The sequence below is a fragment of the Empidonax traillii genome, unplaced genomic scaffold (genome assembly GCF_003031625.1).
Source record: "Empidonax traillii isolate 1590-97213 ecotype Southwest subspecies unplaced genomic scaffold, ASM303162v1 scaffold410:size520991, whole genome shotgun sequence".
Lineage (NCBI taxonomy): Eukaryota > Metazoa > Chordata > Aves > Passeriformes > Tyrannidae > Empidonax > Empidonax traillii.
Window position 1 is genome coordinate 242,326 of NW_020955603.1, and position 12,425 is coordinate 254,750.

The 12,425-nt window shown below is 37.2% G+C and overlaps 1 protein-coding gene across 14 annotated transcripts in view; it reads right to left on the reverse strand.

Moving 5' to 3' along the window:
* PLEKHA7 (pleckstrin homology domain containing A7) overlaps positions 1–12,425 on the reverse strand; it is a 155,568-nt gene that overhangs the window by 24,444 nt on the left and 118,699 nt on the right. For 7 of the 14 annotated variants that reach the window (XM_027893896.1, XM_027893898.1, XM_027893895.1 and 4 more), the window contains 5 exons: positions 8,994–9,510; positions 6,802–6,888; positions 6,308–6,427; positions 4,462–4,515; positions 846–926 (listed from right to left, as the gene is read on the reverse strand). In XM_027893896.1, the coding sequence (XP_027749697.1) occupies positions 846–926; positions 4,462–4,515; positions 6,308–6,427; positions 6,802–6,888; positions 8,994–9,510 (859 nt within the window). The remainder of the gene's footprint in view (positions 1–845; positions 927–4,461; positions 4,516–6,307; positions 6,428–6,801; positions 6,889–8,993; positions 9,511–12,425) is intronic. The other 7 variants (XM_027893904.1, XM_027893905.1, XM_027893909.1 and 4 more) reach the window with 5 other exon arrangements.

The following is a 12,425-nucleotide window of genomic DNA, read 5'->3' on the forward strand; positions in this document are numbered from 1 at the left end:
TATTTTACTCTTACTGTAGATAAATCTTTGTTATAATCTCAGCTCTAACACGTCGTATGAAATTAGTCATCTACACACAGTGTTTTCAAATAACAAAGTAGATTTAAAACAGAAGAGTCTGGTCATCATTTATGTTTAGTGTCTTCTCTTCTCCAATGGCAGGCTCCATTCAAAGACTTATTATGGACCTTTTTGTGGTGAAATGTTACTTCCCCACCATCAAAATCAAAAGCACTTATTGCCTCTCAAAACTTTCAATTTTTTGATATTTGCTTTTTTAACAACGATGTGAGTTTTTTCTTTCAAAAGTATTAATGGAATTATTTAAATGCTAAATCATATATATAATAGTAATGCAATTAAATACAAATATAAAATACCAGCAATCAAAGTAATAATTCTGCGTATTTAATAACCTGCAAGCTAAGAGAATGCAAAAGCCTTTTTCAAAGCAATGGAATTAACATAAAAACAAATCTGCAGATTCTGGGGATACTTTAACTTACGTAACCAAAACTGTAAGGAATTTTGTTCATTACCAAGCAGTGAACATGAGAACATAATGAAGATTTAGCATGCTTTCACATTTCCAAAATTTCACAGAGGAGTCACTACTTGACACAATCATTTTCAAAATCAAACCAAACACTGAGGTCAGCCATAATTTTGCATACAGACTCCAAAATATGGGGGGGGGGAGGAAAAAAAAAAAAAGGAAAAGAAAAACCAAAAATCTTACAGAAAGCGCTACTGTTCACCATAAGACACCTATAAAAGCCAGAAAACACTGACTGCTACTTTAAAAAGCAATGGGATGAGCACATTTCAGATGCAGGCAGTCTTACATGTATACTGGATAGTAACCCTTGTGCTGAGTTCTTTAGCACTTTGTATATCATGTTGATCAGAGGTCCATTATTTTCTATCTGTTTCAAACAAAAGTTTAGTAATAGCTTGTTATAGATGTCAAGGTTTAAACCCCCAAACTTTAAAACTCAAGACTCCACAAGCAGCAGTAATCACATGCTCTTGTGTCACACCGATCCTCGAGGTTTATGGTCTGCACCATCTGCCACGACAGGAGCTACACCTGGATATCTACCAGTGTGGGTAGATTCTTCATGCAACAATAAGACTTTTCTACTTTTTCAAAGCACACATTAAAGCACACAACCCAAACCAGGATTTGCTCAGCCTTGTCCAGTCACAGTTTCAATACACCGTGGTATTTTCTGTCATGTAATATGCAGTGACGCTTGCACCAAGAACTCTCTATACTGATAATCTGGGCAACCCAGTTAAAACCTCAGAGAAAAACGTTATTTCACTTTTATCCCTCCTCCCATAACAAATAACTGCTGTGTGCTGCATTCTTCTTTATCTAAGTGACAGAAGCTTGCACTTGAAACATCTTTCAACTGCAGCATACACTAAACAGCTTCAGATATTACAGCCTGGCTGCAGAAGAATAAAGCAGGACCCCTGAGTGAGCTCCAGATTTGCTTCAACTGGTTGCACAATTTATACTTAGTGGCACAAATTTTCCTAGAGTTTCTCATCCATATTTTTTATAACTTGCTAGGGAATGTTTGTGAACTGTTCTTAGATGAGGCTGTCCATCCATCCCTCCTGTAGCCTGCCTGAACTTCATTTCAATAGCCACAAAAAAGGGAAGCTTGCTTCACCATTTGTGTTTCACCTTATTTGTAAAGTCATCTTAGAAGCTTCGGGGATAAATTGAGTTTTTTTGTTTGTTTGTTTTGCTCTTCCTTTCTGCTTCTCTAATACAGGGTCTGTCCACTTTAAAGACTGAAAAAATTCAATTGTAGAAATAGAGCTATGGAAATCTATTTGCAGAGGAGGCATAGTTATGCCATAGCATGTAAATATACCATTTCTTCCATGTTCCACATGCCTCTTTTTCTTGGGCTAAAGAAGAATACAGAGTCTTGGCAACAATTTGGGGAGAAAAAAGGCTCATAATCTAAGGACAATATTATTATAATAATCCTCCACAACACATGGTGTTTTGCATCTTCAAAATTATCAATAATTTTTCCTCATAGTGTGAGCAAAGTCTTTAGACTTATTCTTTTTTTCACATCAGAACTGATATGCAAGAGAAAACTACTGAAATGGTTTAATATTCAACTTAGAGCATTTGTATTTCATTGATACTTATGATGTGACAATACACAATAATGCTGAAAATATAATCTTAACACAAAAATTATTTCTTACATAATATTTTAAAAGTGGAAATATTTAAACAGGAAAAAAATAGGCTCGCAAGCGTGAGGCTCAACCAGTCACTAAATGCTGTGTAACCTGTTACTATAATCAGTTTTAGTACTATGGCGAGCATTATGCAGTTAATTGCTTAATCAGAATTTACATGTTGAAAAGTTGTATTTCACAACCTCTACAAAGAGAAATCTTCAGAAATAAGAGATCTATGGAAAAGAAAAAAGTTTAACTCCAGTTCCAAAACCTTCAGTCCTATTTGAAACTGTTTAATTAGCATGGGTCTCACTCAAAGCCTAGTGAACTCAAGAGAGAGGCTTGAACTAACAGGCTTTCTATCTAAGCCTTCATTGTCTTAAATGGATTTAATGTGAATTTGTCATACTCTACCCTTACTAGAAAAATGTATAATTTGCTTAGTTTCATACAGTGCACTCTTCTTTTTTCCTCATACTGCAAAAAAAAGGCGTCTCTGCATCTAGTGGCAACCAACACAAAGACACCTTCTTAGGCGTCACATGGTCTTCAATCTCTCGGCAACCTGACAGGAATTTTTACATTTCCGGACCTCTACTGAAAGGAGGTCATTAAGAAATGCCCATTTTGAAAAATTACATCATTCCTATGGAAACACACTTGATATTTTGACTGTCAAGATTTTCAAAAGGGAACCAACGCTAGCATTAAGTTTCTTTTCACAGAAAGATCAGGTGCCACCATACATTTCTCTTCCTGGCTGATTTCATTAGGTGCTACACAGGAAGACACAGAGGGAGCTTCTGGGAGACCAAACAGTTCCTCATATCCCTGGCTGCAACAAATGAATCTGGACAGAATCTGCTAAAAAGTTAAAAACACCTCCTAATAATTTTGCTAAGCGTATCAAATTTTCAGAGGCTTGAACGGTGGTCACCTTTAACACGAAAATTGCTGTGGTTTATAATGGACAAAACACTGTATTTATTAATAATTTCTCGACTGGTAGGACTTTTTAAATTGTAATTTGTCATGAAATTCAGTTGATGGTTTGGGATGCAGTTACACTTGGCAAAGCCATGAACAAACCAAGGACAAGGCCTAAAATTAAACGCATCCCACAAATTTTAAATTTGTATATTAATGATTCCAACAGTTTACATATTTGATAATTTAGACTACATATACCATCTACATGATAAATATTAAATCTTTATATATATGACATTATATGTATGTATAAAATGTATTACTAATATTTTCCATTTATATATTTGGTTCCATGTTCAGCAATTAAAACATCAGATAAAATAGAAATACCTCGTAGGTGCAGTCAGCTCATTAGCTGCACATATGCAATACCCTATGGCATCAACTGCGTACATGCAAACAATATGGAGAACAAGGTGCCAAATTTCCCTCCACCTTGATTTTCAGGAACATCATATGATTTGTATATGGTGAGACATCCTACACACCTTAGAAAGTGGCAGACTGTTTTGCTAAGTGAAATGATTATACCTTTTTGTTTTTTTTTTTCCCCTTCAAAACCGGATATTAAGCAGTCTAGATCTGTTTTCAAATTACCAACCATCAAGTGGACCAGATACAGTAGTAATTTAGTTTAGACAGATGATATGATGCTCAATATCTTATTTATTTTTTCTTTAAAAGAATACCTCATAACATTACTTGGTCAGATTATGGATGGATGGATGAATGAGTGCATTTGAAATCTCTTAGTTGTAATAATACGAAAATAATGACAGGTGCTAATTAATCACCACTCTTTCACAAGAGCACAAGGCATTATAAATATGGCATATTATTAAAAAAAACTAAAAAGCCAGCTCAATAACAAAGAGAAAAATATTGAAAGAACACATATTTTAACTTAGAGGTGTTGACTTCATATTGGTTCTAATGCTACAGCAGAGAAACATTTTGAACCTGTTTTTTTATCTGATTTCCCTAAACCCACATATCATTCATCCGTAGTTCCAGTAACACAAGTTCTTCCTACAAACTAAAGCAACTACATTTTCCATGTTTGCACTTTAATTGCACAGTCCCTACCCAAAAGACATTCAATATTCTAAGCATGACGGTGAGGCAAAAAACACATTTTCTGTCTCTGACTAGACAGTGACCTGAAAATCTGCAGGTACAGAGATGATATACAAAGGCAACTGGGTTAAAAAAAAATAATAAAAAATGAAATATACACCTGTAAAATCTTACCTTTAGATCCAAATACTCCAGATCCTTTTTCAACTGGATATAAGTGTCATCAGCCTTCAGGTAAGTGCATAGGGGAAAAAAACAACGCAATGCATTTAAATTTTGGAAACAATTTCAGAATACTCGGTTTGGTTATATATAAGAAAATAGATGAAGGAAGGAACAAAATAACAGAGTAGGAAGTACATAAAAAAGCACATTTGCTCCACCAGCATATGGCTATTTACAGCTGAAAAATGGGCAAAATATTTTGCAAGAATATTACTACTTACCCACCCCCCAACATAGATTTTTGTTTTCCACCTCTAATGAGACACAGAACTACCTCAAACAATACATTTTCAAAAGCTATATTTTCAAGATCAATTTCTACTGACTACTCCTTCACTGAAAAAGTTATGGTGATGTCCTCCCTGCCTGTTTGGGGGAAGAAAAAAAGACTTGTACCCAACAGTGTCAGATGTAACTAGAAGCCATCATATGATAATCATTAGAATACTTTTGATCGCAATTCAAACGTATTTTAAAATATTAATTACTTTATTCATGGAAAGTATGAAATAAGTTTTGTGAATAAAATACTGACTCAAATGATTAGAGAATCTATTTTGTCTTTTCAGTAATAGCATTCAATTCGATCCTTATTTTTCACTGGCTCAGCTGTAATTGCTATCAGCTTAATTTTATAGTTTTATTGGTCTAGCATCATCTTCATTACAGTCACTTCAAGAAAAGTATGCACAGAAGTCATAACAAAGTTATTTCTCCTCTTTTCAAAAGTGGTATTTGCAATACAGAATAAAATAAAGTTTAACTGTTGAAAATGTGCTTTGTAGTCAGACAAAATGTCCCAAACTTCCTAGAATTTTAACTGTTATTTTGATAGGATTTTATATCCTGGGTACACTTAACTTTAGAATAAAAGAAAACCACAACTTTATCTTTTCTCAAGTTTTGAGCCAATAAGAATGTGTAGTGAAAAAAGAAAAAAAAAATACCCTCTATACCATAAAATCAATAGATCACACCTGCATTTCTTTAGAGGTGTTCACTTAAAATTTCTGTCCAATCAGCTTGTAAGGCTGGCTGAGGACTTGACTAGGAAGTCTGCCCATTTTTGGAGAAATCCCTGTTATTATCGCCCATCTTAGTGCAACTGTTCTGTAGGTGAGGTAATTCGGGAAATGAAACTTTTTCAAATTCAAAAAAATTCCTTTAGCTTTGGGCCAAAGCCTTCACCAATTCCAAGAAGTCACCACATTTCATTCCCAGGTGGCTCCATTTCTGATGCTCTAATAGGAACCAGAGAGCTCTATAAATACATTTCTGTTTGATCTCACATTTACAAGTATCATAACACCAGTGCAATCAAGAGCACTGTTGATGATCCAAGACGCCCCTGAGCTTTTATGAACCAGTGATCACCTGCAGAACTGACACAGTTACAAGCTCATATGAATGTACAAACTGGCTGATGCATTTCAATTTGCAGGTGATGCAGCATGTGGCACAGGGAGCCAACCCCATCATGAAAGCAGCACAAAGAAATGGTTTTGCTTTAGAATGAACTTACTTAGTACTTTAACCCACATTTCTGAAGATGCAGCATTTTCAGAAATAGCGTAAGAAGGAAGTAACACTTCGAAACATATGCACCGGTGCCATAAAACTTAAAATGCTCATCTTTTATAGCAAAAACAGTAAGCAAAGAAAAACCACAAACAACCTGGGAACTGTAGAATACCAAAGAATGGGCAAGAAAGCACAGACTCAAGCATGCCACTAATGAAGCATCTGCAGAGTCACAAAATGTCATAGTGCACAGATGAGCCACGCAGCAGCTGACCTGATAGGTGGAATTAGTTGGCAAGTGCTGCAGTAATTGTGCGATTGTGTAATTTCTTATACTAGCCAACTTAGCCTGATGTCTCCTTAATCGAATGAGAAGCAATGTTAGCTCTTCGGGCTGCAGGTATTTAGACACATTGTAAAGAGGAAATTAGCAGTCTTCAGGGAGAGTAACTATAATTACATTTTTCACCTCAGTGCCCAGAAAGCAGTTACTTGACATGATTAAGCAATTATTTAATTAACTCTGCATTTGGTCAAATAAACATAATAAAAGTTGAATCCTGTAATAACAAGACAGCTCACCCCTGTTCATGCTGCAGATAACAGCAAAATTCCTACAGGTTTTACTAGGAGGTGGTTAAGTTCTCATTCGAGTTATTTATGCTTTAAACAATAAAGTTAAGATTAAAGAGCACTGAGCAGGATTTTACAACTTCACTGCGATGTTATGAGGACACAAAAGGAAGAGGAGCTGCGCTCTCCACTTACCGACTTGCCGTGCAAACTGGGCGCGCTCACGGTGTGTGTCATGTAGCCCATGGCAGGCATGGAGCGCCGGTCCAGGTGAGTGGAGCTCTGTAAGAAGCCACAGCCAGAACTGTTAAGGACTGTGTCAAGTGACAGGTATGTTGCACTTGAGGGAAAACTCAGAATGCACCTCTGCCACAGAGTTTCTATTTGAATTCCCAGGGTGCTTAGATCAGGGTAACATTCACAGGCCAGCCTGAACCTTGGATGATTAAGTAAAACCTAATCATCAACTTACATAATCAACAACCTGCACCATCTTTCACACACAAGTAAAAATTATGAATGAACAACTGAAAATTTAGAGCTCGTGATGCTGGGCAGATCAGTGGATTCTGGCAGTATGAGGTGCTTCAGCAGAACATGCAAAGGGGCTTCCAGCAAATAAAAAATCATTCATAAAGCTTCCCCCCACCTAACATTTCCCAGAAAAAGGCTGGTTGGCTTATGCCCTCCAACAGCAGGCTTGTACTCCACACCGTAACAACGGTGAGTGTTCTCTTTTAGCCAGGGAACACTACGCTACTGACATGACTGACACCTTGTGGCAATGGCTTCCACTAATACCAAGGGGTTTTTTAATAATCATATTTGATCTGCCCCTTTCTGCTTATAAAATGAAAACTACTGCACACCCATTCTTTCATCTTTCTCTTAAAGCACGAACTTTTACGGCTTTCCTAAAGGCAGACTAAATGTCTCATGATACACTTTTATTCCTGTCTCTGAACTTCACTGAATGCTGGTTTGTTTTGCCTTTTTCTCCCCCCTACTTTTTTTTTTTTAAGTGTAACTGGATGGGATTTAATAAAGCATTACAGGGAGTGTGGAGCATCACAGATTTTTGCAGACATACAGATTTAAATGCAAAATGACGCTGTGTGCTTACATATAAAAACATAAGCCTTTTTCTCTAGAAACTTTCACAGAAGTTCCCCAGAGAAGCTTTAATTATGAGAAAAACTGTGTTTCCCTATAATGGTAAAGCCAGGATGCCATAGAAAGAGCTTTATTTTTATGAGTAAATTTTCAGCAGCTACATTGCACAGGAAAAGACTGCTGTACATGCCTTCGTAAGGGATGTAATGCTCCTTCCACTTACACATGGAGAAACCCATGTGTGGTAGAACATAATCAGGCGTTAAAAAAATATTAATTTCCAGTGCTGCACATCACTAGACTATTAAAACCTGTGAGAGAATATTATAAACCTATAAATGCTGAAAGACACCCGTCAGCTACACCACATATACACTTGGAAAAAAACCCAGACTGTGCACAAAGCTGCAGCCTGAAGTCATGGTCCTGAATTCACACTGGGTATCTGAATTTACAAGTCTCGTTTTTAGCAAATACTTTCCCTACTAGAGTCCGTGGCTGCGGCCAAAGAATTAGGTGGATAGAGAGGCTTTCACTACCAATTATTCCATTATAAGAGCTACCAAGACAAGTCAATCCTTCATTGATTCAATCATGAATTTCCCCAAATTCCCTAGGCAAAGAGAGCCACGTGGAATACCGAATAGGGAAACGTCTGTCACCTCTGGGTAAGTACAACAGTCCCAGAAAAAGAAAAAGCCACACTGAAATCATGGAGAAGGTTAAAGTTTCAGACCAGCACTATTTGATTTTGGTTAGCCCAGTAATAAAGGCTCTACAACGGACCTAAACTATCAAATGCATGAAAAAGAGCTGGGTTTTTTGCCATAACTTGAAACTGAGTCAGCTGCAAGACTAACTACAATAGCTAAACACGTAGAGAAAGCAGGCATGGCAAACACTTAAAGCTACAAGCATAAATAAATAATCAAGGAAGAGTTCATCCTGCTGAGTTTTATATTCTTGCCTGCCTACTCTATATATTAATATACTACCATTTGTGTATTTTATATATGTAAACATACACCTTTGAGTTCTTTAATAAAAGTATTCCAAACCATTGTGATGTCACTAACTTCCCTTTCCTAACCAAAAGGAATTAATAAATGTGAAATGATCAGAATGATAAGAGCTTGATGGGAAAATTATTCATTGTATTAACTTTTACAACTTACACGATCTTTCATACACAAGGTAGGATGCAATGAAACATAACTAAATAAATTATCCATGATACCACATGCAGAATAGTTTGAAATCATATGTATACAAACCTTTACAGTATGATTTCGTATCTTCCTGGGTGATCCAGCAAAAGGAACGTCTACAGTCTGTCTCTCATCAGACGGTTTAACTGTGAGCCTTTCTGCAGGAGTATGTGGTCTCCTTGGGAGAAAGTTTTTTGGAGGTCCAGGTGGAGGAATATCGGATGGAGAAGGTGGAACAGATATTGATCGTGGAACATCTAATGAACTTTTTGACTTACCACGATCAATAAAGTCTGAGGAACCTACATAAAGCGGGGCAGTGGGGCTGCCGTGTTTAAATTGCTGTCTCTGCTGCCACTCATACAGCTGCCAAACAGTTCCATCCTTATTTGCTTTCCTTTCCTCCTGGGACATCTTCAAGTGGCTAACACGATCTTGTGCATATTTGTAGTCACTCGGCAAATTGCGGTTTGGTGGTGGTGAGCTCCCTGAAGGCTGCCTGGTATTCTTTGGCAAAGTGTGATAGTTTTCAGGAAAAGGAGGATTGGGACCCTGACGTGTAAGAGTCTGATCAGAAGTGAGGCTGCAAAGAAAAGGGAAGAAAAGCGTAAATTTTAGCATACACTGATAAGCAGGAATGACTGATAAAAAAAATTATCTCTAAGGACAAAAGCACAGGAGCCACAAAACATAACATACAACAGATATTTAAAACAACATACAGAAATATTATCAAAGTAATATTGACGAAATCTACCCTGCACAAAAATGTTACACTGTATAAATACAGTTTAGTGTATAATCCAGGATGAACTACTAGAAATAAACTTAAGGGAGGGCAGCATTTACTTAGACTAAAAAGAAAGTCAAGAACACGAAGAAAGGAATTATTGTTATGTTTAAAGAGTAAATCCACAAATTAAAATAGTCCCTTTCACCGAAAGCCTGTTTACCACTAGGTGGTGCAGTTTACGAAAACAAATGCACGTTCATTACAAAAAATTATCTTAAAGTGCAAAAAGAAATCTCACCAGTCATAGAATATCTCAGATCATTTCTGTTTGCATGAATGAAGCAAAAAAAAAGCAAGAAACTGCTCCAAGTCCCCAGGTCTGTATGTTTTACTTTCACCTAACGCTACTGGTTCCACTGTTTTATCAACAGAAAGCTTTTTACAAGTCAATGATAAACTGGAATATAAAAGAGATGCAATGATCCTGGTTTTAGTACTGCACCCATAATACACTAAAACTTTAGAAACTAAATATTTTAGCAGGTAAAGAGTTAAGACAGAACTGGCAAAAGCTCTGACAAACTGTAGTTAGCTCCCCCCTACTCTGAAGTCAAAATCTTTCCATAGCCTCATGCATAAGAACCTGCCTCTGTCTGAGTTCTGATTCTCCAGTCTGGGGGTTTTGTACTTGCAGTCATTCACCCATGCATTCAGAATCTCCAACCAGAAAACCATTCTGCTAGACTTGCTACAGAGCACCATTACAAAAACTAAATAAAAACAACCAAAAAAAAAAACCACAACCAAAGAAACGCCCAAGCACGTTCACCGTTCCACTCAATAAACTCCACTCTGCACGAGAGGGAACCCTCATGGTTTGGAAAATGTAGGGAATTCCACATGAAAGAAAGGGCAGGATGGAAAAGAACAGTCTTTGTTCAGCATCCAAGAAAAACAGAAGCAGGGGACAAGAATTGCTACCAGTAACTGCTGCTCAGTAGTTGCCTCTGTCTCCTCGTACTTGTAGGATTTGGCACTGTCAGGTTGTCTTGAAATATGGATACTCTTGAGAGGATACATAATTCCTCGTGCCAGAAAGCAGAGTAACTGCCCTGCACCACATGGAGGATTACAAATCTGTAAAAGCTCTGCTCTCTCACACCACAGAGCCTTGACATTACCTCAAATTTCACAATGAAGGTTAAAGCAGGCAGGTGGTATGAACAAAGGCAACTCAAAGATCAACATACAGTGGTCATGTAACCTCTTAATTGTCTAATTCACTACATCACATGTACTTTGTATGTTCTGTGCTTTGCTGCCCATTTTTTTCCACAGGAAAATCATGTTCTAGATAGTTGGTAGAAATGTATTTTCTCTAGATAGGAGTAAGATCTAAGAAAGCTTGGAGTGGATAATGTTTGAAAAGACATCTGAGACAAGTATGAAGTTAGTATAGAGCCATTTCACAATTTCTCTGTGGTAAAACAGGGAAGAGGGTTTGACCACTCCCATACTCCAACCTAGTGGAGACGTCATGAAGGCATAAGCAAACTGTTGAATGTTGCAAACCATCTGTGTGTGGTTATCTTCTAATTAGACATTAAAGGGCAAAGTATTGAGATCAGCTGGAATTAATGGTAGTCAGTGAAGTCACCAGGGGTAGCAACTTTAGGAGCAAAACCAGTCTGAAAACAAAGACTCTATGAGCTTTGCTGGGGGCAGGGGAATCACGCCCTTCTCCTAGAAAAGAATGAATTTGTCTGATAGGAGCAGCTGGGAAGACTCATGCAATACTTCAGCCAGCTAGACAACAGAAGAAAGCTGCATGTGCACTACAGCAGAAGTCATGTAGTCATACTCAGACCAAACGCCTAATTACAGACAGGTTGTGTTTCCTCAGTGTATGAAATAGGGACAAACCTCAAACTGAGATGACAAGCTTTGAGCCAGTGGCATCTCTACCACATAAGGTTTCAGTCCCTTAGAAATAATTTGCATTATATAAAAATAGGCACTAATTAATTGCTAGAAAAAGAACAGTGTCCCAAATGACTCAAATTAGTCCACAATGGATTATGGACAATTGCTTTCTCAGGGATTAAGAGTAAAAACGAGCAAATGCAGCTGTTCTTGAGAATCTCCCTCTCTTGAATGATGAGATATAAAGAATATAAAAAAAGAAAGCAGACACTGAAGAGTGAATAAATGGCCTGATGCCACACTATATGATTATTGGCCATGAAAATCATTTGGGGCCTGCAATGGGAGGCAACCACACAGAAGATATTGTAAAAAGAGACAATAAATGTTGAAAAGAAAACACGTATTATTATTAGAAACACTACAGCCTTTCATGGAAATGCACAGAAGCTAACAAAGACAAGTAATGTTTCTTCCTTACGCAGAGCAGGAAGGAACAGAAAGTTCTGCACGACAAGAAATGTTTTAACACTGCATTTGCAAGGCAGGAAATGTCTTCTTAACATGACTGCATTTAGTTGGGGAATATTAACCTTTATCAGGTTTAAATATTTTTTAAGTGCAAATAAACTGCTAGAAATAGCAAATTCTTCACAATTACGCAGTGACTGTCTATGCAGGCACTGGAACCAGATCAAAACCTAGTAATTTCTGAACAGCTGCTGTTTGATGGTCCTGACCTTTAAGTACTTAAAACCAAAATCTCCTGAAAGCCTCCTTTCAAACCTTCTTCCAGTTCTCAAGATCTCTCTCAAAGGCTAGCATGAACCTCACCAAAGCAG